Source organism: Larus michahellis, chromosome 23 (genome assembly GCF_964199755.1).
Source record: "Larus michahellis chromosome 23, bLarMic1.1, whole genome shotgun sequence".
Taxonomy (NCBI): domain Eukaryota; kingdom Metazoa; phylum Chordata; class Aves; order Charadriiformes; family Laridae; genus Larus; species Larus michahellis.
Window position 1 is genome coordinate 6,270,122 of NC_133918.1, and position 24,532 is coordinate 6,294,653.

General features: G+C 51.5%; 1 protein-coding gene across 11 annotated transcripts in view; it reads left to right on the top strand.

Annotated features, from left to right (window-relative positions):
• PTPRS (protein tyrosine phosphatase receptor type S) overlaps positions 1-24,532 on the top strand; it is a 162,797-nt gene that overhangs the window by 48,842 nt on the left and 89,423 nt on the right. For all 11 annotated transcript variants that reach the window (XM_074565636.1, XM_074565642.1, XM_074565640.1 and 8 more), the window contains one exon: positions 15,150-15,317. In XM_074565636.1, coding sequence (XP_074421737.1) covers positions 15,230-15,317 — 88 coding nt within the window. In that variant the 5' untranslated portion in view covers positions 15,150-15,229. The remainder of the gene's footprint in view (positions 1-15,149; positions 15,318-24,532) is intronic.

Consider the following 24,532-nt stretch of genomic DNA (forward strand, 5'->3'; position numbering starts at 1 on the left):
AAAGGGGGGTTGAGCAGGAGGTTCACTAACCCCATACGAAGCACTGTGCAAGGCAGGGGGAGGGCAGGTCTGCGCTGAGCACCGGGTCTGGACTTCACCCTGCGATCCCAGCGCTGCTGTCCATGAAGCGGTGCCCATCTCTCCCCGAGAAGACGCCAGCTTTGTAGTGGAAAGCAAGTCTTGAAATTCCCCGTATGGGCACATTAATTAATTTTTGCAAAGCACCAGTGCTGTGGGGGTTTTCCCGGGATGAAAGGCCTGTGTGTGTGTGTCCGTGAAGGATCAGGGTATGTGCAGATGTGTTTGCGGTCAGGAAAAAGCAAGTGTGAAGCAGCATCCCATCGCCCCCGTGACTCCGGGTCTCTGACTCAGCCCTGCGCTTCGGCTGAAGGAAAGATTTAACTCCTTTAGACCAAACCGAGCCTGTAATGCTGGAGAGCATTAGCTGGCCACCGCTCCCCTCCTGGAGAGAGATGAGGGCAAATAGTGGGTCTTTGCTCGTTGTGCTGCACGCTGTGCCCAGCGCAGGCTCCTCGGCCGTCCGGCCCGTGCATTTATTTCTTGAAATCTCAAGATGATGCTGGCGTGCGATGCCCAGCACGGGGGAGACCAGTACTGCCTGGAAACCAAAACTCTGCAAAGCAGCTCAAACTGCCGACCGTGCAAAGGCACCCATAAAATGACGACGGCTGCTCATGGTGCTGGGAGAGGCACCCGCTGCCAGCGTGTTTTTGGAAGGGTTTGTCTGACTTCCTGTCAAATCAATATTTATTCACAAATCTATTTGTTTGCTTTTGTCATTGAAAACTCTTGTGGGTTTTTGTGTGTGTTGTTTTGTTCCCCTTGTGTATTTTTGGCCGCGCAGTGCTGGCGAGAGGGGCTGCTACAGCTTTTGCTGGCTCCAGCCATTCCAGCTGCTTCTCCCAACCCATGGTTTTGAGCCTCTTTTGTAAGGAGGGACTCGGCTGGCAGGAATCCTCTGGCTGGGCGCGTCTTTCTCCCCACGTGTCCTTGGCCCAGAGGTGACAATGCTGCTGGGATTGGAAGGGGTTGACCTTAGCAAACGCAGACGGTGTTTTTCCACGACTGCGTTATGGATCGCGGTGGACAAGGGATGTGGAGGAGATCAGCTGCCCCCCAGAACGCAGTGACAGCGTCGGTGCTGGATCAGACCTGTGTGTTTGGTTTTCCTTCGTCTCCATGGCCGTAGCCAGAGCCATTGCTGTTTTATGGGCACAGTGGGAGTGTGCTCTGGGTCCTGGGGCGTGCGTCCCCACAAGCCCAGTGGTGCGGGGCTGCCTGGGTGGCAGCGTGCCGTGCCGCAGCCCCTGACCATCCCTCCCGCTGCACCAGCCCTGGCAGCCTGCCTGCGACCGAGGGAGAGTGCGTGCGCGAGCATTTCCCTCCAGGCCTGCAGTCGTACTCGAGTTTCACCATCACCACTAACCTTCCCATTCATTTGTTTTTCCATTTTACTGTGAGTGAAACAAATAATGGCTTGAGCTTCTCCCTCCCTCCGGCCGCTCTCCCCCTTGTCTCTGCCTCCATCCCCTGACTCATTCCCGACCGCCTGAGCCCATCCTACTGGTGTTTGTTTTCCTCCCTACCCATGCTCTCACTTTCTTGCCGGTTTATTTGCACTACCGTAGTGCTTAGGGTACGGATGGGGACTGTGGATGTAGCACCTCTCTTTTGCTTCCAGCTGGCGCGGGTCCAGCTGTTTGCAGGGCTCTTTACACCTGCTAAAAGCTGCCTCTGATGGAGATGGTGCCGCGATGGAGGCGCAGCCCCGGGCCGGGGGCTGGAGCTGCAGGTGGAATCAAAGAGGGATTTTGTAGCAGCTGGTCAAGGACCTTTGGTCTGCAGAGCACCCTGGGCATGGGGAGAGCACTGCCGCCTCCTGGGGTTGTCTGCAGGGCCCTGTAGTTGGAATATTATTTATCTCCCCCTAGCCAAATCACGCAAAGCTAAATTGAGCTGTGGCAGGCAAAAGTGTGAAGCGTATTATTAGGAACAGGGAGCTCTTGTTCCACAGCTGCTGCTGCCGCTGCCGTTGGTAATTAATGTTTGAGGAATTGCAGATCTTCATTAGGAGAACAATTAGATTAACGAGAGAACCCGAGCTGAGGCTGTAGGAGGAAAGGGTTGGGGGGAGGCTTTAAAAACAAAATAAAATGCCACCCTGGCACCCTGCCTTGCTGCTCCAGAGACGTGCCGATGCTCTTGGAGGTGTGCCGGGAGGACACCAGTCCTCTCTGTCCGAGCAGTGACAGGCGCTAACGGACTCACATGGGGGGGACGCGTGCGGGGAGATCGTTGTGGAGAGGAAAGAAGCACTCCATGATCATCATAAATGTTTAAGGCAGCCCAGGACCCATTGTTCGGCCGTGGCACCAGGTTATTAGCAGAGAGAGCATTGGGTGAAGGCTGTCCAGGGCTTAGCGAGGTCCTGTGCTGGCATCGTTAAAAGCTTTAATTGGTGTCCTTGTTGCTGGAAACACTGACCCCTGCAAGGCAAGAGCCACCCTGGCTGCAGGGTATCGCCTTCAGGGTCTGGGCTTTAATTCAGGCCAATGAACAGGCCTGAAGTTGAGAAATTTAAGATGCTGCTTAAAACTTTTTTTCAGCGAGAGGTTTTTAGGGTTTCCCCAGCCCTTATTTTCTTCCCCATGGGGGGGCCCCATGCTGGGGCCATCGGTGCACCTGCAGCGGGTTTGCCCTCGCATGGTGTGGTCGGTGTAAGGTGCTGCACAACGCGCTGATGAGCGGGATGCAGCTGGAATTCGCTGAGGATAAATGAACCATTTAGAAAGGTTGTAAAATGATAGAAAGTAACAGCAGAAGGGAGGTTGGAAGGTCAATTAGTCCCTCTCGCTGGCCCAAGGCAGCATTGCGTGTTTGGAAGTTGTTTGAAGCAGACGCATGCCTGGTGTTCTTAAAAACCTGCCGTGACGGTGTTCCCGTCCCTGGGCTGTGCTCCCTGGCTGCCTGCGCTGCCTGGATGTGGCCCTGCTGGTTGCTCAGCCCCACACGGCCTCTCCTGTGGGGCACCGGTGATGTCCTCCCCTTTGGAGATGCTCCATGTCGCCCCTCCGGACCAGACACACTGTCCCCCCACTTCTGATGAAAGGGAGGGATGGGCGATTCTCATACCCTCTGGTTTTAGGAAGTTTGAGCACAAGAAACTCCATTTTTCAGCAAGGTGGAACCCCTGAGCGGTACAGACAGGTCTGAGCTGGGATGGGGGAGGCTGTGGGTCAGCTCAAAGCAGAGGGTGTCGGGGCTTGGGGGGTTGCAGGGTGGGCTCAGCTCTGTTTCACCCGTCACTGCTCCTCTTGCATGGGGAGAAAGTGGAAAGTTTTGCCTTTCAGGGGATGGCAGATTTCTCCCTTCAGTAATTGACGGGGACAAAAAAGTTGCGTTTCCCAGTGACTCCAGATGGTGCAGCGAGAATAAAAGCATTTTCTGCAATATGGTGGCTTCTGCGTGTCCGAAGGAGAGATTTGTTGTTGGACCCGTTCCTGTTTGGCTCAGTGCCTCTGAAGATGGACAAGTGATTACGGAGTGCTCTCGTTGGCTGGGCGGGCAGAGGGGTCGTGGGCTTTGGAAAGCTTCCTGCAGCCGCCCTTATCAAGAGTGAAAGGATCTGCTTTTATGAGGCAGTGCTCTTCCTGCCCTGCTGAAAATGGAGGACAAAAAGCATCCTTTTCCCTGGCCAGGCTTAGCTCATTGCATGCTGATGGTCTTCACCTGCCAAGTAAATATTATTGCATGTTTAATTCATTGCCCACTTCTCGCGGGGGGTGTGCGTGCGTGTGCACATGTGCTGTTTGGCATTACAAAAGCATTGTCGTGAATACTCAGACAGCCTACTCAGAAAAGTCTCTTTGCCTGATCTTTGTGATGATTGACTGGTAACAAAGACACCTGGATGATCTCACCAGCTTGTCAAAAAAACCCTTGTATTGGTTTAAAGGAAAATACAAGATGACGTGCCTACCAGGTGGAGTCTTTTCGAATCCTGGATAATGGGTAGGTTCTCCCAGGGTCCTCTCGCAAGCTCCTTTCCTACAGCGTGCAGTAGGAGGGATATTATCAATCTCCGAATGCTTATAAATGTTTTAAGCCGCCTCTGATGCATTCCTGGTGTGGACAGGCTGCCTATGGGTTGCTTTCTCTTACGCAAGAAATGCAGCTACCTCTGGGGCGGGATGTCTGTTAGCCTGCCAGGACCACGCTGCTACAGCTGCTTGGAGCAGAAAGGGAGGAAAATCATATTTAATAGAAGTAACCCAGCAGGGCAAGATCAGGCTGTCGGGCAGGAGCTGGAGTATCACGAAGGTGATGTTACTCCCAATTTCTGCTTATTTAGCAGCCTCTTAATTCTGCATCTCATGTGGAAGATGAAAATTGCAGCAAAGCCCTGCCTGGCCAAGCTGCTCAGCCCAGAATTGTGCCTGGCTTGCACCACTCGGGCGTTGCTGCACGCTGGTGTGTTCTGTGGGCCTTCATTCAGTGCGTTAAGGTAACTCCGGGAGGCACCAGCTAGAGCTGGGGCTTTCTACAAAGATGTGACAAGAGCCAGAGGCTTCCCCAGACAGACAAGCCAGAATTAAATCAGAGGGAAAGCGAGCACGGAGCGTGGACACGGCTTCCCAGCCCTGTTGCTGACCTTGAGCAGTGCAGCCTAAGACTCTCTCCAGCCTGCTCTGGTGTCTGCTGGTCTGCAGGGCTCCACCAGGCTGAGCAGTGACCTAGCATCCTCCCAGCTTAGCTCTTAAATTCAGATGAGATCATGGCAGCGAGTGATGGATGGGTTTTTTTCTTTCTCTCCTCCTTTCTTAATCTCCCCTGGCTGGTGGGTCTGAGACACAGGATTCCTGCCAGAGCAAGGGAAGGGATTTGCTCATCTTCTGTCTTGCAAGCTCAAAACAAAATCCTCTTTATGGAGTTTAACCCCCTGTGTTGGCTGGCAGCGCTGGAGCGCCTGGCAAGGAAATGGTGGGGGGAGAGGTACTGGAGGAAAAGGCAGGTTGAACTAGGGAGGGGAGGACCGGGAATGACATCTCTGTGTCCTCCGTGCCCTCCAGCCCCTCCATGCCCAAGGGCTGCACTCTGCCTTTGTGTTTTTGGTCTTCATTGCAGCGTGCTTGATCCTGGGGTGGAGGAAGCACACACGGAGGTGTTGATGGGCCGCGGGAGCTGCGTTGCCCTGTGTGCTGGCTGGCGGCGGGTCCCCGTGGTGTGGTGAAGCGTCCCCCGTGCGCCGTCTTCCCATGCATGGCTCCAGAGCAGGCTGCCGCAAAACCCAGGAATTCTGGCAGCACTTATTAATAACCTTGATGAGCTTTACTTGCTGGTCGCTAATCAGCAAGATGCAAGCTGTAGCAGTGAAGCCGGCTCTACAGTATGGAGCAAGAAAGACAAGCCTGTCTATCCTTCTTACTGCGGCTCAGGATCCCCGTCCTCACTTGCTGCGGGATTTGCGGGTGCGGTTGTGCTGTGCGGGGAGCGCAGAGCAGCCGGACGCACCGTCCTGTTTCCACCGCTGCTTCTAACCCTTCCCGACTGAGGCACAACTGTGCCTTTTTTACGGGGTATGAGGAAACAAAACAGATAATCAGCTGCACTGTTGCCACAATGATTTTCATTTACCACAAAATAGTAATTAGGCAAAACTTTGCTTCACTACTTTAATTCCTCTTATTTGTTTTTTGCTGATAAGCCACTGTGTGCAGGCGGCTCCATCCTTGCACATGGACTGCAGCATTCCCATGTCGTCTCCCAGCCTGGCTACCCAGAGAAGTGGAGACAAGAGCGGCCATGTCATGTACAGGCCATAGAAAGAAATGTATTTCATTACCTTTTTTTGTTTCCCAAGACTTTCTGCTTGCCCGTATGTGGGCTTGAGCTGTTCCAGCCTCTGGGCTTTAATTGCCTCTCTTCCTGAATGAGAAAGCAAAGGCAGTCCTTCTCCATCTCTTGGCCATTGGAGACCCTAAAAATGATAATCAGGGGGTTAAATTTTCCTCTGTCTGAGTGTAAATCCAGACCAGCTCCATGTGAGTCAACAGAAGCCTCTCTGGGTCCAGTGGGCTGTGACGGAGCCGGGTCCTTGCCTGGGTCTGTAGTGGTGATTGAAATTCTCCAGGGAGTTGGGTTTGGAGTGAGTTTTGTTGTTTGGTTTTGGCCTGTTGTATATGTTTGTCTGGTTTGGGGATTTTTTGGGGATATTTCTATTGTAGTTTATGGTACTGGGGACTCTGGGTAAAAAAAAAAAAAAAAAAAGTGATGCAAAATCTGGATGAAGCTGGGGGTGTTAGTGGTCCCCTCCCTGGGGCGATGCTGGTGGCAGAGGGGTGCACGCACTGGCTGCTGAGCTCCTGTGGGGGCACCAGGGGTGTCCCACCGCCACCCGCCCACGGGGCCCATCCAGCTGCCCAGGAGCTCCGCGTTGGGCTCAACGGAGAGCCTGGAGGAGCCCGAGCGCGGATGAAGCTAACAAATGGAGGCAATCGATCAATTGCCTGTAATGAGAAGGTCGTTCTTGCGAGAGGGCTGGTGACATCCTGCACCAGTCCAGTGCCCTGAGCTGGAACTGATAAAGTACCCCCATGTTCCTAATTAACTTTCTTTAATTTTTTATTTTCCTTTTCATTTTTCATCTCTCTCCTGTCTTCTGCTTAGTCTGAAGGTGGGTGAAAGATGTTTTGCTTGGACACAAACTCACAGCAGCAACAGATGGGCAAGTTGCATCGCTCAGACGTAGCCCTGCCCCGCAGCGATGGATGTTTGCAGGGCAGTGACGGGCCCTCCGTGCTCCTGGCCCAGCTGCTGGGGCTGGGAACCCACAGGTTATCCTCAGGGGAAGGTTTGCACAAGACTCTTTGGTAACAACCACCTATCTGTGAGAAGGCAGCTTAAGTTGCTCTCGGCGGACAGCAGAAAACTGTGCAGGAGCTGGAGGAAGGCCAGGCACGTTTCTGTCAGCAGCTGAGCTGCCATCGGCGAGGAGTGGTTTTGTAAGACCCAGGAATGGTGTTTGACCCCTCTGCTTGCACGGGGGTTTTGGGGTGGAGCGGAGCGTCACTCCCTCCTGCTGCTGCAGAGGGAGGCCCTGTGCAGACCTGGCGGAGGGGGCGAGCGGTGCGGAGGGCGGAGAAGGTCGCAAGAGGCAGCAGCATGCACGTTGGTACGTGGAGGGAGCAGCATGCCAAAGCTGGGGGGGATTAGCTTGCTCAGGGGGACAGATGCCATCGGGATGGGCTCTTCCCAGTGCAGGTCATCTTCATGCCATGCCGCAAGTCTCAAAAACACCGATTCCTCATTCTTCTCATATGTTCTTAGTTGGAGACACACAGATGTGAGTCCGGGAAGGTGGAGCACTGATCTGAACCTTCATTTGATCTTGGCTGGAAAAATGCTTTTTCTTAGCTTGGGCTCCAGACACGAGAACAGCTGCTTTGCAGTTTTGCTGGTGATGGGCTGTTGTTTGGTTGGGCTTTTCTTGAGGGTTTTTTTCTTATTTTTCTTTTTTCCTCTGCTTTCTTTGGGTGGTGCTTGATATCTCTGATTTGGAAAAGGTCCAGTGGTGATTATGGCCACTTTGCCCGGGTCGGAGGAGGGATGGCTGGGATGGGGAGAGGTGTTAGCGCTCCTGCCAGCACTCGGAGTGAGGACTTATGTAAAGGGACACAGAGCTGTGGGTTGCTAGTGACCAACATGGTTATAAATGATGTCAAGCCCCTTGCGAGGGATGATGTGTATATGCAGGAACTGCGGCTCGGTGCGTTCGCTGTAGGTCAGAAGTGGGCATATATCCCTTTTCCTCAGGCTTATTCAGGGATCCCTACCTGCTGAAAACATTTGGGACAAAGAAAAAAAAGATTTTGGTATTTTTTTTAAATTGTACATCATCTTAGTTGGCAGCACACCTAGTGTCCCAAAGGCCAAAGTGGTTTGGTGCCGAGCACGTGCTCCTTTGCTAGCCTGTGCTTCCCTGCTGGTCCTGAGCCCGTTGTGGTAACCCGGCGTCACCCATCTGCCTGGCTCCCAGGTGCTTTGGGAGGGGGATGTTGGTGATTTTTCTCTTCAGCATTATTTTCTCGCAGAAAATCGTGTTTATTCCTCTTGCGGAGGCTGGCTGGTGCGCGGTGCTGAGGATGCTGTGAGATGAGGCTGAGGGACGATTATTTACCCAGCGCTGTCGGCGAGTGCGTGGCAAGCGTGGAGACGAGATGCAGTCTGTGCCCCAAGGAACTCCCAGTCTGTCAGGCAGCTAAGCTGGGGCTAATGGTGAATGACTTCCTAAATAAATAAATAAAGCTCGAAGGCCTGAAAACAAACGCAAAGCATTACCCTGAACCAGAAGGAAATGCGGTTGTCCGCGATTGCTGATGCTGTCAGGCAGTCAGTGGAGATTTGCCATGGTTTGTTGGTAAATGCTGAAGGATGGTGGGTGTCTGCGTGTGAGCGAGGGAAGGGGATGGGGCAGAGGGGAACATGGTCCTGGGTCAGATCCTCCCATGCCTTGCGCCTTCGTGCATCCCAGAGGAGAGCCGCGCTCCTGCCCTGAGTGCCCAGAGGCAGAGGAGAAGCCACATCTTCAGCCCAGCTCCGTGGTGGGCCCAGCAGGATGCTCCTGGGACTTCTGGTGGCTCCAGCGTTGCCTCCCTCTGACAGGCGGTGCCGTGGTGCTGGCACTGGCTTTTTGCTCTGCCTTCACTGCGGCAGGGGTGGTCCTTCGGGGTCCTCCCTGGGCTGTGGCCGCAGCACCCCACAGCGTGGGTGGGGGCTTGACCTTAATAGGGGTGCAGCCTGGCCAGGGGAGCTGTGCTTCCTCCTCCTCCTCCTCATCCCCTGGCTGCCGGTTGCCTCTGGCTGCGGTGATGTCCCCTCTGCCCCTGTCCGTGCTGTGCTGCACCTGCTGAACGCTGCCCGGCCACCACAGATACATCACCGCTTGTCAGAGCTGTCACCCCGGGGAACGTGGTGGTGGGAAATTAATTTCTCCTGACGATTCGAACCCAACTTGAGCTCTCCTGTCTCATTTCTCCTGCAGTGACGATGACTTAACCCTTGCCGTGCCATCGTGCCTCTGGGCAGGGAGCAGCATCTCTTACAACACTGACATTGCTGACCCCCAGAATGCCCCTCACGCCTGTTGCGTGGGGACAGTGCTGGGCACTGTGCACGAGGGAGGACCAGAGATGCTGCAGGAAGGAAAAAAATAGAGTGTGTGTGCATGTGCATGCAAAGGCAGCGAGAAGCAGTATGACTTCATGCTCACAGCGCGGTCTTAGTGTGCAGTTTCTTCTGGTTTCCCACATTGTAAAGAGGGATAATACTGTCATATTAAAGCACTTGGAGATCTGCGGATGAAAAGCAGCATATATGACCATGACAGTCATGATCAAAGCTCTTTTTTCCCCATCTGTGTTTGTTTCCCCATGGAAGATAATACTCTGCCTCTTTCTTGTAAATATTTTTTTCTAAGATCTAAGTAATTCCCTGATAGATAAACAGTCACGCTTAGCTCTGAAGGATCTCTACTGGCTGCTCTAATTGTGTTTGCCAAGACCATGGCCTGCGTTTTGAAGTGGGCTGGGGAGTTGCATTTGAGCGTAGAGGAGGAACTGCGCCCGGCAGCTTCGGAGGGGAAGGGGCTGACTTGGAAATACTCCAACAGCTCATTTTTCAGGCAGGATCCTGTGTCTTTTGAGATCAGTTCTTTCTGCACAGCCCTTGGAGCTGGACACCTAAAGCCACCGGTTAATCTTAGGTGAGCTTTGCTGGCGGACGGGGGTTGTATTTGTTTTATTGAGGGGTATTGAAACGCTGCAGGATGGTGGGTCCCATGGATGACGGGAGCACGGCAGTACCGCGTGCCCCGTCAGAGACCGGTCCTCTGAGCAGCAACAGGCTCCCACGTGCCCGGGGCGGTTCTGCTGAGATGAAGTGGCCCAGAAGGCAAAGTCATTTTGGGGGCTTTGCTGGCCTAATGAGCGTGATTCAGCAGAGCTCGTTAGGAGTCTCCTCGTTGTGGGGGGAAGGATGTGCACAGTTCTGGCACTGGGTCTCGCTGGGCCTTTCAGCATTTTTGCATTTGTGGTTGGCAGGTTTATTTTGCTTTTTCTCTCCCCTGAGCTGACCCTGTGAGCAATGCTGTTGTGTGCAGATCTGGCTCTCTGGGTGAGCTTCCTCGGGGGCTCTCCTGTTTCTAACCAAGATGTGAGGTCGAGTGGCTGCTTTTCAAGCAGAGGCATCAGCAGCATCTCCCTCTCTGCCCCAACAATGGCTTTCAAGTGCCTGATAGGGAACGGTGATGGCTGCAGTCTTTCCCCCCCTATTAAATAGGGTTTAGCTGGTCAGCGTCTTAGTGGGTGGGGAGGGGGAAAAGAGCATCAGAAACACGTACTTTGAAGCTCATGTCTTCATGCTCTGTTTCCCCAGGAAAAGAGGCTAATACTTGCCAGCAAAGCAACCTGAATGTGGAGACATGGGCCACGCGGCTTCCAGGGCCAGCATTGCCTGTTGCCATCTCCTTGTTCCCCAGCACGTGGGGAAGGTCCCACGCTGGGGTCCTGGGCCAGATCCTGGCAGGCAGCTGCCCACAGTGCACGAGCCGCCAGCGCTGGCGTCCCCATCCCAGCCCCGGTGGGGTTGGTTTTGCTGAGACCAGGGTCTGAGATAGGAGCGAGATAGAAATGTGGGATGGCCAATTTAAATTTCATCTCTCCCCTCCCCAGGGGAGGTGACAAATGAGCTAGTGGTTGTGCTAAAAGCTTTTCTTTCTTTCTTTAAAGAGGTTGCTGGGAGGAAATGAAGTGACCCACTGACCTTTGTTAATACGCAGCACAAACTAAGCCGGTGCTGCTGGAAGGAAAAGAGACCTCAGTGCAGCCCTCTGCCTGCAAGGTGTTTGCTTCGATTGATATGTCTAATGGGAGTAATTCTTCCGCAGCAGCTACTGAAAATGAAGGTGTTTAATCATCCGCTAGCTCTGTGTGGAACTTTTTGCAGAGAATTTCTTTAAAATCGCCCTTCTGCTTTTTGGATGCAGGTGAAACAGAAGAGAAGCCTAAATGCGTTTTTGTGAAATTTTTTCAAGTTGCTATATTCTGATGAATCGGAAAAGAAGGCGTGATCCCTCCCTCCTGGATTTTTTTTAAATGCAGAGCAACCATTTCAATCACCAGCTCCATAGGGGCCAAGGAAAAGTAACATGGCAAAATACCTGCATAGCTCTGACCCATCCCAATGTCTGTAACTGTGCAGACACTTGTTTTTAGCAGCATTTCCCACAGGCTCCCTCTTCAAGCAGCGCGAACCAAGCTAGCTAAACTGGTCTGTAGGTAAAGCCCCCTCCTCCTACATCCCCACAGATACCCAAAGTAGCTTAAGGGAGTTAGATGTCCAGCACCTTCTGAAATGGGAGTTACTGGGAGGAAAATCTTCAAAAGCATCTTAGCGGCTTAGGTTAAGTCCCTTTGGCTCTCAATGGAACTTAAGCTCTTGAGAAATGTAGGTGGTTTTGAGCATTTTACCCTTTGCGCCTAGCACCCTTGGGTCCCTGGAGATCCCCAGCTCAGTACTGGCTGGGGGAGCCACAACGGGAAGCTGCTTCTTGCAAACGCTTCTCAGTTGGGTTATTTTTAATAATACTCTTCAAGACCCTGTGCTCAGTGCTTACAAGATGCACACATGTACATGCTTAGAGCTAGAGATCAGGCCGTGCACAAGAATGAATGCTTTACAGGAGCTCTTTTGCTGTAAGAATTAGTCTTATTCCTGAAATGTGACCGTATCTAGCATAAATCTGACCCCACTGGGGGCCACGGCTTCACTTAATTGCATTCTTTAGCAAGGATTGAGGTCTATTAGGTGGTTTGCTTGTGTTGCAGGAGATCCTGTGCCAGAGAATTTAGTGGGGGTTTACAGGACTGTGGAGCAGCGCAGGAAAATTGCCATTATGTTTACTTGTGTGGTGCCAGGAGCTTGGCTGGGTGCTCAGCAGACAGGCAGGAGGAGCGATGCAAACCTGCTTCAAAGAGCATAGACAAGGTAAGCCGTGCACACGCAGAGGGGAGAGGATGGGTGAGGAAACTCTTGTGATTTGCGCATTCTTCAAAGCAATTCCCACTTGAATTCAGCACTGCCAGGAGAGCAAGAGAGCCTTCTTGCATGGTGGCTGCCTTTCCAAATGTTGCATGTTCTGCATCGTCGGCAGGAATCATGCAGTGGATGAGTCTGTTTCCACTCCCCCTGCTGCCAGGGTGCTAACCAAGCAAGCGGAGCAAACCCCTGTCCCAGTGTCTCCGTGATATCTGCAGGGGAACCAGGAGGGTGCACAACTTGCTGTCCTGAAAATCCCGTATCCAGGAGGAGACAGCCAGTGATGTACCTGCTCTGAAGTATGAGTTGCTGGATTGAAGTTGACGTGTCCTCATATCTCTGCCAGCACTTTCTGTCTCCGTCAAGGGCTCGGGAAGCACATTAGCACCGGAGCGGAAGTGTCACCCTCTGGCATCTCCTTCTCTAATCTTGGAGCTGTTGCTGTATCCCCTTTACCAGACCTTCTCTATCGGAGCCCATTATATGGCATGAAAAGCTGCGCCAGATGTGGGAGCGTGGAGCTGCCAGGCTCCTCTCTGCAGAGGAGGTGGAATATTTCCGTGACATGCCTGCATTCCGCTCCATCATCAGGGGGACTTTGGGGGAATGCTGTATGGGGCAGCGCAGCCTCTTGGCTGCTCTGTGGAAGGTCACTGGTGCTGCCTTTGGAGAAAAGAGGCTCAAGGAGATGTTTGGTGGCATCTAGCGGGACTGTGTGGGGAGGGGGGTATTGCTCTGGTAAAAACAAGAGTTTCTGAAATGCTGGCTGAGCTAGCCCTGTTGGGTTTTTTTTTAATATAGAGAACTAAAATGGTTGGGAGGATGCTTGCTCTCTCCCCCTCCAGCCTTGCTGGTGGGAACTAGGAGCTGCATGACTGAAGCAGGGAGAAGGGAGAGCCAGCGAACAGCAACGCGGTTCCATTTGTTGTGCTGGCGTTGATACCACATCCCCAGTTTAATTAACAGTTACCATCGCAGCTATTCATAATGTTCCCGGTCTGTGCTCGCCTCTGACGACAACAAAAGAAGCCCCAACCTGTTGTTCTGCACCCTGGAACCCTGTGAACCCCCTGTTAAGTCTGGCTGGAGCCTCTGTGTGTTTCTCTAAGTGCGTCTAGAACAAACATTTGAAAAGATTCCCAGTGATATAATCCAGATTTTTTCTCTTTTTTGTGATAGTATCGGTATTTATGCTCGATTTTCACGAGCCAGCACTGAAGCACGATGGATCCAAACTAGCACACAGCACACAGCAGAGGCTTTGTAGTCCTCAAAGTGCAAGTCCAAAGCTTCTCTCTGAAAAGTTGCTCTTTAGGGCCGAGTACATATGGGGACTTCTTGTTTATCCTGGCTTTTCTTTTAATTCTCTACAGTTCAGCCTTGGAGAGTTAATGGGACAGAAAAAGACTAAAATGCCCCTTCGCACTGCCTGTCCCGACGGTCTCATACCCTGATGTGTATCAGAAAGCTTAAGCAACCTCACTATCCCCTTAGTCCTTTTAAAGCCTTTGATCACTGTACAATATCTCCTACCTGGCTTCTCTCCAAAAGGTGATAAACCCCGGTTTTGATTTTTAATTGGGGTAACTGATAGCAGGAAGGCATCTGTACAGATCTGAGAGCATCCTTCGCACAACTCTGGCCCATTATTCTGGTGCTCAGAGTCTGCCTGATGGAGGAACCTCTTAGCTGCCGACCCTTTGAGGAGGTTGTGGCTGCAGTTTTTACTCTATTTTCAGCCCTTCTGGGGCAAAGCTTGCCTCTATCACTGAAGGAAACGTTTACCAGTATTGACACACAGGACTGGGGTAGTTGCTAAGAATACAGCTCCCTTAATGCCATTCCAGCTTTGCAAAAGGATCAGGATAAAGCTGTAAGCTCCGTTTGGAGCCAGGAGTTGTCTCCATGGAAATGTGCCGGAAGGGCAAAGGGAGCAGGCTGGCGCTGAGCTTGCTCTCCGCTGTCGCAGCCGTGCTAATGTGCTGGTGCGGTCCTGCAGCCACGTTCTGCCACATCCAGGGCAGAAGTGGTCAGGAGAAAATCTCTCCCGCGTCCTTTGGAGGTTGTGTTTGCCTGCTGTGCCTTTTGGTCTGTCAGGATCGACTGTGGTACCCCCTGCTTCAGGTTTTTTCCTTTCCAGTTTTGTGCTAGCTCAGGTTGCTCCATGTGTTGCCGGTGGGGAAACTGAGGCCCCAAGCAGGGAAGGGACTCTCAGACCTGCAGAGTAGCTGCTGTAATCCCAGCTGTGGTAAGAAGCCTGGGGGGTTCGCCATACATTTGCCTTGCAAGAGGGGCTCTGGGACACCTATGCCGTCTCCAGGGCTGAGGTTCAGGCTTGCTGTGCTGGGCTGAGAGCTGCCTGCACGGAGCCTGCCTGCGCAGGAAAGAAATCCCTGCCCCAGCTGCATGGATCCTCAGCAAACAAAAGGGGACACAGGGAAGATATCTCCTGCTTCATCTTCCCTCTTGTGGGGGATTTTTTTTCTTCCTTCATGGGTTTTTCATGTGTGAGGTTTTAGTTTTTCTTTGCCTGCCCTGCGCTTTTGTGGAAAAATGGCCCTTTAAGAGGGTCCCTGGGCCCTGTCGGGTCAGATCCCTTCACACCTCGTTGCTCATGTGCTACTCGTCCAGCGCAGCCTTTCTCCCGTGTTGGGGAGAGAAGCCGACGGGTGTTAAACTTTAAACACAGGCTCTGCACAGTTGGTGCCTCCCGATTACACTTCTCCGTCTTGTGCCGTTCCCCCGCTTTGTGTGAGTGCGTGCACGGAAATTCACCATTACCTGCCGAGGCAGGGAGGCTGGAGCAGGCTGGCCTTGTGCCCCCACCGGTCCGCTTGGCGATGGAGCTGGCCGAGTCCTTGGTGGCACCAAAGCAAAGGGCTGTCTGGCCCCCTCGGAGGGACCGTGCACAGCCACCACTTTCCAGGGCCCCGCTGCCTCTCCGGGCTCACTTCAGCTTCTCGCTCCCTCTGTGATGTCGGCTGCCGTCCTTCCTCTCTCTAAGTGCTCTTCCCTTTGCATTTGTGCATCCGCAGGTGCTGACAACGCTGGGGAGACGCCGTGAGTCCTGCTGACCCGGAGCCTTCCCGGCTGGGGCTGAAGGCCGTTGCAGAGGATGAGGATCCTTCCCAGCCCTGGGATGTCTTCGCTGGTCTCCCTCGTGAACCTCCTCTCCGTGCTGCTGATAGGCTGTGTGGCTGAAAGTAAGTGACTCTGCTGTCCCCCTGCCCCTTTTTTTCACCCATGGCTGGAGAAGGACAGCAGGAGCGGGGTCTAGTGCTTAGAGCCAGCAAAACATTCCCCTCTCCTTCTTAGCGTTAAAAAATTGATCAAGTGTCGTAATTTTCCAGCATCTTTAGCTTTCCACCAGTGCCTTCCTGTTGTTCCCAGTACCGCCTTAGAGGGACGTTCCAGGGCAGCTAGGTCCTCACAGCCTGCTTTGAATCTCGGCTTGCCCCTGAGACTGCCGAAGAGCTGGAGAGAAGGGGAGGGAACTGCCTGACAGCTCTTGCCAGAGCCTTCCTCCCCCTTCTCCCAGCCCCATTCCACCCAGCTTGCCCATATTGTCCACTCCTGCTCTTGCCTTTCAGGCGTCTGTCAGCCACCAGTGACCGTTGTCCTGTTACTCGCTGGGGCTGGATTCAAAACAGCATCCAAAGAAAGAGTATTATGTTTCTTCTTCCCCTGAGCGAACCAGTTCCAGTTTAACACAGTTTTTATCTTTGCTGCCTTTCAATTCTTGCTTTAAAAAATGAAAAGGGGAATAAAAAAAAAAAAAGGGAAAATCTTCAGCAGCTTGAATGTAATGTTCCTTCGACATGAAGGCTGATCACTCGGGATCAGTGGGGAATAGAATCTTCCAAGCTGATAGAATTATGACTTTTTTTTTCCTCCCCAGCAAAGCTGCTTGAAGCTGGTGAGAGGGCTGCTCTGGTCAGCGTAGCCCTTGACAGCTTTTAACGTAATCGCTTCGTTATCAGGGTTTATTAAGATGACGCGGTCACCAGGGATTGAATGGATCCTCGACCTTTTGTTGCCGGGAGATTTTTTCCTGAACAGCACTTTCTCTCTTCTCTGCAGTAGGCGAGTGGGGATATATTTGCCCTTGTCTCACTCCTGAGTTTTGTTCGGTTCGTGCTTAGGCACTCTTTGCAGGAGAAACGTTCATGTGCAGAAAGATAATGTTTCCTTTTGTCCTTCTTTCATTTAATAAGCCCGGGAAGTGAGCTGGGCTCCGGGAGGTTCACTGTAGGGCCGCTTTTTTGCTGTGTAGCTGTGGGTCAGTCTGTGCCTCAGACGGTGCTGCTGGTGTTCGTGAAGATAGACCCAAGCTTCGGTTTGAGCTGCCTTGTCTTGAGTAGCAGGAACAGTGCTGTGGTTGGCAGCAAGGAACCTGGCACGAGCCTTTTCTCTAAGTATTCATCCAGGGTCCTGCTTATCCAGGGTCCTACTTAGATGTTGCAGCCGACGCTCTTGTAGGTTCTTTAGGAGCACCCAGGGTGGCTGGTTAAAGCTAGCGCTGTGTTCCACCTGGGCCCAGGGTGGCCTTGTTGGCTTGTGAAAGTGGGCGCTGCTGGTAGGAGGCTGCTACCTGCATTGGCTCCTGCAAAAGCAGGGGACTGCAAGCAGAAGCCTCCATTCCTGGCTCTTCGGGCAGTAGAGTCAGGAGACAAGGGGACACTTACAGTGGAAAATCCAGTGTTGGGGCTGCGGGGTCCCACTCCTGTCACTGGTTTGCTGTAACATGCATGGCCAAATCCCTTTGTCCTCTTGTTTTCAAAGTAAGCAGTGCAGCTTTGCAGGCGCAGATGGAGAGGTCAGGTGTGTGCAGGTGCCTCTCCGGATGAGCAAAGCCCCAATTCATCTATTGTGATTCCTCTGTGCCTGTGAAAACTGGGGTCCTTTTTTATTTAAGTGTACACCAAGCCCTGTGTGCTCACTGCTGGGAGCGGGCACTCTGCAGAAACGGGGCTTCTCAAAATCATGGCTGTGTGACTTCAGTTTTTCTGTGGTTTTGGTTTTCCTGGGAAGAAATGAGCATCTTGTCTGTCCCTGTCTTCCGTGGGGTGAGGTTTGCTCAGAGATTCCAGCAGAGCTGGGAGATCCCACATGCTATCTGACTCCTACGAAGCACTTTTGGTGGAAACGTGCCCTCAGGAAGGGCTGATGCTGATCAGGCACAGAAGGCACCAGTTGTGTGGCCTGAGCCCTGCCGAAATCTGTCACTGCTCAGCAGACACCTTGCTGCTGGCAGCCAAGTTTCTCTCTCCTGTAGCTCTGCAGTGTCCTTGGATCCCGAACTGTGAGGTTTTATGCTTTTTTTCCTCTTGCTGCTCTCAGGTGTATGTACGGGAACTTTGCAGGTTGCAGGACTCGGTGTCCGAGGCCGGGCTGCTCTTACCTGCGTGATGTGCAGATGAAATTGGGCCAGGCGTTGTCTCTTCTCCTAAGCTGTAGCGTCTCCCTGACCTGTTTGCCCTTGGGGATGCTCCCTGTTACGGGCCAGTTGTTGGAATTGCTCTGCGGCTCTTGCTACCTGCCTATTGATGAGGAGTTTGATGGCTCCTGATTTTGGAGGGGCTGCTGAATTCCACCTGGAGAGGCAGCAGCATCCGAGCTGGTCTGCGGTGCTCCCCACTGAGGCACGCAAACAGCAAACAGCTTTGTCTGTCACAACGGCAGAGAGTGTGCGAGGAGCTGTCACTCTGTTCTGACAATGTCCTCTCTCATCAGATGGCCCTGGGCTCTGTCACACTGCCTCTCGCGTAATCCCTTGGCCGGCATCCATTTGGCTGGTGCTTGCCACGATGCTGACCCGATTTCCTGCCCTAATTCACCAGAGGGGCTGCCAAGGCCTTGCCGCCCCCAGGGCGAGCGGTGCCAGGCAGTGCCGGAGTGGTGCCCATGCCGCGGTGGGAAGCCCACATGGCAGGTAGGAAACCCCCGGGACACCGGCTTTTGGAGGGCACCATCTTCCCGGCTTCCCAGGGGAATGGCTCCCCTCGCAGCAAAGCGCAGGGCTGAACTTGCCTCCTCTTCCAGCGCAGCGCTGGAGGAGCTGCGGCCTCTGCAATCAAAGGACCATTAAAATACTTCCCTTGTTTCCTAGGCTAATTGATCTCAGCCAGTGATTTAAATCTTTCTATGGCAGGAACGTTCTATTTAAAGGAAACTGCTATTTAAATTAAAAAACCAAAGCACCACACTGCTTTCAGCCTGCTGTTCTTCCTTGGGAAGCTGAAGAGGATAATAATTGAAAGGTACACAGCAGACCTGTTTCTTCTCGTCTTCTGTGGTTGCATATGGACACTGTTCTTTGTTTCTTCTGTATGGTCAAGGGCAGCCATAGAGCTGGAAATTGCTAACTCCATGATTACTTTCAGTGATCTCTCATTAAATGGAATGTATTATCATTTTGTTAAGGATCGAGCTGGTTGTAGGAGTAACACTAATCGGCATCACTGCAGTGAGTTAGGGGAGGCCTTCCCCAGGAGCTGTGCGCTGCATGGCCAAGGAGGCAGATCTTGCACCCGTTACAGCTTGTGGAAAACCAGACAGCGCAGACAGACAGATGAGGTCTGGATATGGGTCCGGAGAGGGGAATAGTTTCCCAAATTGCTGACGTACCTGGGCACAGAACCAAGCTGTGCTGTTTCCCAGTCATGCCCCCAGCCCGAGTCATAAAACGTCTGCAACGAGCACCTTAAAATCATCTCATTTTGTGCATACACAAGACGAGTCCCATCTTGGCGGCTGTAGCTGGGCAGGATGTTCGCGGGCCCGCGCTGGGCAGAGCGCAGCTGCGTTTGACGGGGGCTCGGGGCAGTGTTCACGTCTCCTGCCCTCGGCTACCCGAAGGAACAACGTGCCCACTTTAAGTGCTCCTCGGTTGCAGATAAAATGCCACTTACTGTATAGAAATGTGGTAATTTTTATAACTGAAATCAGCATGCTTGCTGTTTTCAAGTGGATTTTTCCCATTGATTAAACCTTTGCGTTTTACAATAGTGCTTTGCTAATTGGTACTTTGCATACACAGAAGGCTGGTGTGTGGCTCTCCGCCCCAGCAAAGATTTAATAGCAGAAGCGAACATTACTTATTACTTAGGTTTCCTTCCTTTTATAAATCACGTTATAGAACAGTTACTAGCACACTCTGAAGTATTACCATAAATAATTAAATCTAAATTGCAATTGACAAAATAAAAGAATAAAGCCCCTTTTATGATGCATTACCCTGGCTTTCTTCCCTTTTAATTGCCCTTGCTCCATCGTTAATTTGCAGAACACAGTAATTCACGCCGGGCGCATGTGTGCAGGGGGCTCTGGCGCTGCGTGAGCTGCAGTGCATCCGTGGCGGCTGGCAGCAGATGGCAGCAAGGGTCGCTCCGTGCGTGCGGGGCTTGCGGGGAGGATGGAGAACGTGTGCGGTGGGTTGGGAGAGGAGCTCGGCTTGTGTAGGTCCATGTTCAGGCTGGCAAAGCGGTGCTGCGTTTGGGGAGCTGGTGCGATGAAGAAAGGCGGGTGGGGGGTGTGTGCTCCGTGCCATGAGATGTAGGTGGCTGGCTGCGCCGCTTGTCTTGCGGAGATCCAGATCACAGCGACTTACAGGTGTGTCTGACTCCTCTCCTCCAAATGGTTCCTCCCGTGCTCTTATCCACAGAGGATTAGCCTCTGCAGCAGAGCTCACAGCTTTTAGCTCTGGAGGTCCTAGCTTTGATCTGTTGTTGGCCAAGACAGCAGTTGTCAGATAAGTTGGTAGTAAAAATCAAGCAGACTCCATCGTAGAACTTGATAGACACGTTAAGACGACATCAGTGGGAAGTGAACGTTTCTCTGCTGTGTGAGAAGCTGCTCCGTGTATAGGTGTTGGAGACTGATTTGTGAAAATGCAACAGCACTGTCCTGAGCAAAGGAAGGTGTCGAAGTGTGGTGGGGTTGAATTGCCCCACAAGCGGGTGAGGTACACGACAGTGCACCCGCTGGGATGAGGAGCCGGGGGGATGCCACAGAAAGGCTTTTCCCCTGTGGTGGGTGTGGGCTGGAGGGGTAGCAGAAGTTTGAGTGGGGAGGTTGTGTGGTCGGTGGTGGGTGGTGGAGTTTCTGCTTGGTGTTAGACATGGTTCCTTCAGCGAGTAGAGTCTAACGGTGTGCAGGAGGAGGCAGCATCTGAATCGCATCCTCCCAGAAGGCAGATCCCTGCATCCCTCCCCCGGGTCCACTTGCTGCTTGTGTTAGGCAAGGAGACACCTTGCTGTCCTTGTTTCTGAATTACCCTTTCCTTTGTCGCCTTCTCCGTCTGCCAGCTGCGATCCAGCTTCCGGTTGCTGAGGGTTCTGGACTAGTTGTTGTCCCACTCAAGGACACTGAATTAAACTTCTGTGTCACCTTGTTTAAGTGCCTGATTAAATTAAACCTTGTCTGCCCGGATCAAGTGATGTATCTCTTTTTTTTTTTCTCTTTTTTTTTGGTCTTTTTTTTTAACAATTCAGATTGGAAAGTTTGTGTCTTCTACAGAACCACGCAAGGAAATAAATCATCTTTTGAAAGAGCTTCCTTGGAGGCAGGGGGGGCTGTCACCTCCCAGGTCTCAGCTGTGCCCCACACTGCGAATGCTTATTAGATTAATCTCTGCTGAGGAGCACCTGGGGACAGCAGCAGCCACGGGTGTTTGGGACCCAGTCATGGGTGTCTCCTGGTAAAGGATCTTTTCCCAACCAGAGGTTCCTGCTGCTCAGCTTCATTAGATGGCTAAGTTAGGGGAAAAGAGCATCTGTTTGTTGTGCAAACAAGCGGCTTGTGTGAAAATGTCATCTACATTGTATTTGTGATAGAGAAAATGTATGTCTTCACCATACCTGGATGCCAAAACTCTGTGTCAGGTTTACCAGGAAGCCAGTACTTATTTCTTTGTGACTTGCCCCTTTGGGTGTGCTTGTCACCAAGACAGGTCTTGCACATGCTGCCAGGGAGGACAGGATCTTTCTGGTGTCTCACCAAGACCCTGGGTCACATCAGCCTTTCATCTCGCTGGCAAAGCCTGTGTAGTTGTGTCTTTTCAAGACCAAATAGGTATGAATCTCCTGGGTCAGTCAGGGGAATCTGCGAGGGTATTCCCACCCTTTTTGTGGCCTGGCAAGCCCAATATAATTCTTAGAAGGCAAAGCAGAATGTTTTTCAAGGACGCCCGACCAGAGGAATGTCGTTCTTCAGTGTGCGTGGGATGGAATCTGGGCTCGAGCTGGCCTGTGAGACACAGTCTCTGAAGAACAGTTTTATTTACTCTGTGCCACTCTTCCCCTCCAGTCAAGGATGTTCTCTTGCAACATAATTGGTCCCAGTTCCCACCTTAGAAAGCTGTGATGTTCCCTGCACTGCAGCTGCCTTTAATTTTTTGGGATTGTTAAAGTTCATGAAAACAGTCACGTTTTATGCCATCTGCTGCATGTGGTGGAGCAAACGATCACGCAGGCTGCAGGGCTGGGTCTGGATCAGGAATCGGGAGCGTCCTCGCTCTGTGAATGCACCTTCTCAACCCTCCTGCCCTCCTCTTGCTTGTCTAGATTTGCTTTTTTGAGCAAGGACTTCTCTCGCCATGTTGTTGCCCGGTGTAATTAGTCTCAGTCTTGGTTTGAGGTTCTCATACCGCAAATGCTAAATAGTCAGGTTACGGTTTGGCAGAGAAGCCACCTGTTCCGTCCAAGGGCACAGCAGATAACAGCGTGACTGTGGAAGAGATCGCAGCTAACCTAGACCCGGAGGTTGCCAGGAGAGAGCATTATAAATATATCTTGGACGTCTACTGCTAAGATTCTGAAAGGGGATATTGCAATGAATGATTTGAACAGTTGACGTGAAGGAGTATGGATTGACCTGTTTTCACACTAGCGTTGCGTAGAGAATTTTTAGCATGTCCCATCTTCTTACAGACGTGAAACATTGCTGCTTCATACGAGGTTGGTTACAACCAATGCCGCTAGTTCCATCTGTAATGCGCAGAATCATTTCTGTTGCCTTTTGAGGCCAAGAGGAAAAGCAAAGCTTTAAAAAAGAAAAAAATAAATAGAAGGAGCTGCAACTGGTTTAGCATTCTGCAAAGTTTCTCTGAGTCCTCCAAACCTTTAATTGACTCAGGAGCATAAAATTGAGGAGGGGAGAGAGTGAGAGAGCATGTGGAGTGGCGCGAGCGATTTGAATAATTTATTGTCCTTTGAAGTTGCAAGAGAAATTTCAGCTGCCTTGGGGAGTAATTTCTCCCCGTTCTGAAAGGGTTTCTCCTTATTTTAAACTCATTCAGAGGATGATAGTTTTGCATTTTCTGCATAATTAATGAGCATAACTCCCCCCCCCTCTCACACAACCTCTAAAGAGTGGTGGGGTGATGAAGCTTGGTGGTTTTTTTAATTAATAAAGTCAAATTAATTTGGCTATGTCCTCTTCCTCCCTCACCTCCGTTACAATTCGTGGATTTATTCATAAATTAGTCTGAGAGTGCTGACACTTACGAATCGTTAGCTTGGACTTTGATTGGTTTGAATGAATTTCTAAAAGATGGTGTAGGTTTTTTTCAGTTCAACTATTAAAATCACCTTGAGACTGGCTCTCTTGGGATCATCCGGCGATCCAGGAAGATCCTTCAGCTCTCGTTTTCCTTTCTCTGTCTGCATGGGTAGGATCTGTTTGGTTTTGAGGGCTTTCTGCATGTTTTTTTTCTTTATGAATGTTATGATACTCCCCTTTTCTAATTGTGGTTAATTCCAGTAGCTGCCACTTGAGGGACTGCCTTCACCTGAAAGGGGAAAGCATCTTCTGCCCTGGCGCCTGGAGGGGCCGCGTTACAGTCTTCTGCTAAGAAGCCATCCCTTGCATCTCTTGGCAGGAGTCAAACATGAACATAAACCCGTCCTACCAAAAAAAAGCTCATCTTCCTCAAACACTGTTGTTGATAGAAGAATTTGAGGGGTCCTTGCTGTTGCTTTTCCATGTTTCCATTCCTTGCTTGCTCATGTGTCGCAGTGTTTTTTGGGCTTGCTGAATCTCTAGTTATCCCAAAGCTGAATTTGTTAGGTTCCCACTGCTGTCTGTTCTCAGCTCTTTTGTTGGATTCTTCCTTTTTTTCTTATTTTGTGTTGATATGCCCACTGCAAATCTGAATGATGACTATTGTGATTCAGAGACAGAAACCATAAAGACTCCTGTGGTAGGAGTCAAAGTTCATAGAATCACAGAATGGTTTGGGTTGGAAGGGACCTTAAAGATCACTTAGTTCCAACCCCTCTGCCCTGGGCAGGGACACCTCCCGCTAGACCAGGTTGCTCTGAGCGCCATCCAGCCTGGCCTTGATGTTGTTGTTACGATAACATGTCATGATTGTTACAGGTTGTGTTCTTCCATTAGCTTTATTAGGGTTTCATTTCTTATTTTCAAGATCTCCCATCTTGAGCTCCCTTGACAACCCCATCCCAATACTGATGGGCAGTACAAGCTCACAATACACTGTTAAGACCCAGGGTAAGGTGTTTCAAGGTTGTATACCCAGAATCTCCTTTTGCTCCATGGAAGTGTGGCCTGAAGTCTCTTACCAGAGGTGGGATAGGAATGATGTATCAAGTTTTGGAAAATAACCAAAACTCTGTGCTCTCGGAATTATACCTTGCCCTTTTCCTGTAGACTAGGAGACTTCCTCTCTTTCCTGAAAGAAAGAAGTAGACTACAGCTAGTAAGTGGAAGTAATAGAGCTTTTATTTACAGGAGTAAAAGAGCAGAGTTTTATCAAACAATATTTTGTTTATCTGATGTGCCTTTCATCCCCAAACGATCCCTAGAGGCACGTATTAGCTAGCAAATCTTGATGGGGATCATACATCTACCGTAGTGCTGCAGCGCCTTCTGAGCTGGCGATGCAAGGCAGGGGGCCTAGCTAGGTGTTTACATTTTGCAAAGGTCTTTGTCATATCACTAAACCAAGGATCAGAACTGATCTCCCTGGTCATGTCCTTGGGGCTCTAGCACTCCTCTTCCTCTGAGAGGTGGTGAGATGCAGAAGCTTGTAGCAGTTTGTTTTTCCCATTGCTGCAGACTCTGCTGTCACTTTTCAGTGGCTTAGGACGTCTGCTGGGCTATATTAAGATGGCATGGCCCCCTGGGAGTTGGGATCCTTGCTCGTTAAGCTTTTTCTTCTTTCAGGTTTGTCCCATAGGAGGTGGTTTTTCATGTTCTGGTGTCCCCCATAGACTCTGATTCTTTAGTGACTCAAACAGAGCAGCAGAGGTTGAGTAAAGAGCCAAGTCCTTTCTAGCTGTGTCTTTCTAGGTAGGGGGTGAATTGAGCTTCTCCGGGGTGCCAATATCGATGGCACGGCTGGAGTAGAAGCTGTCCTAGCAACGTGACAAGGGGAGGGAGAGCTCCCTGCCTTAAG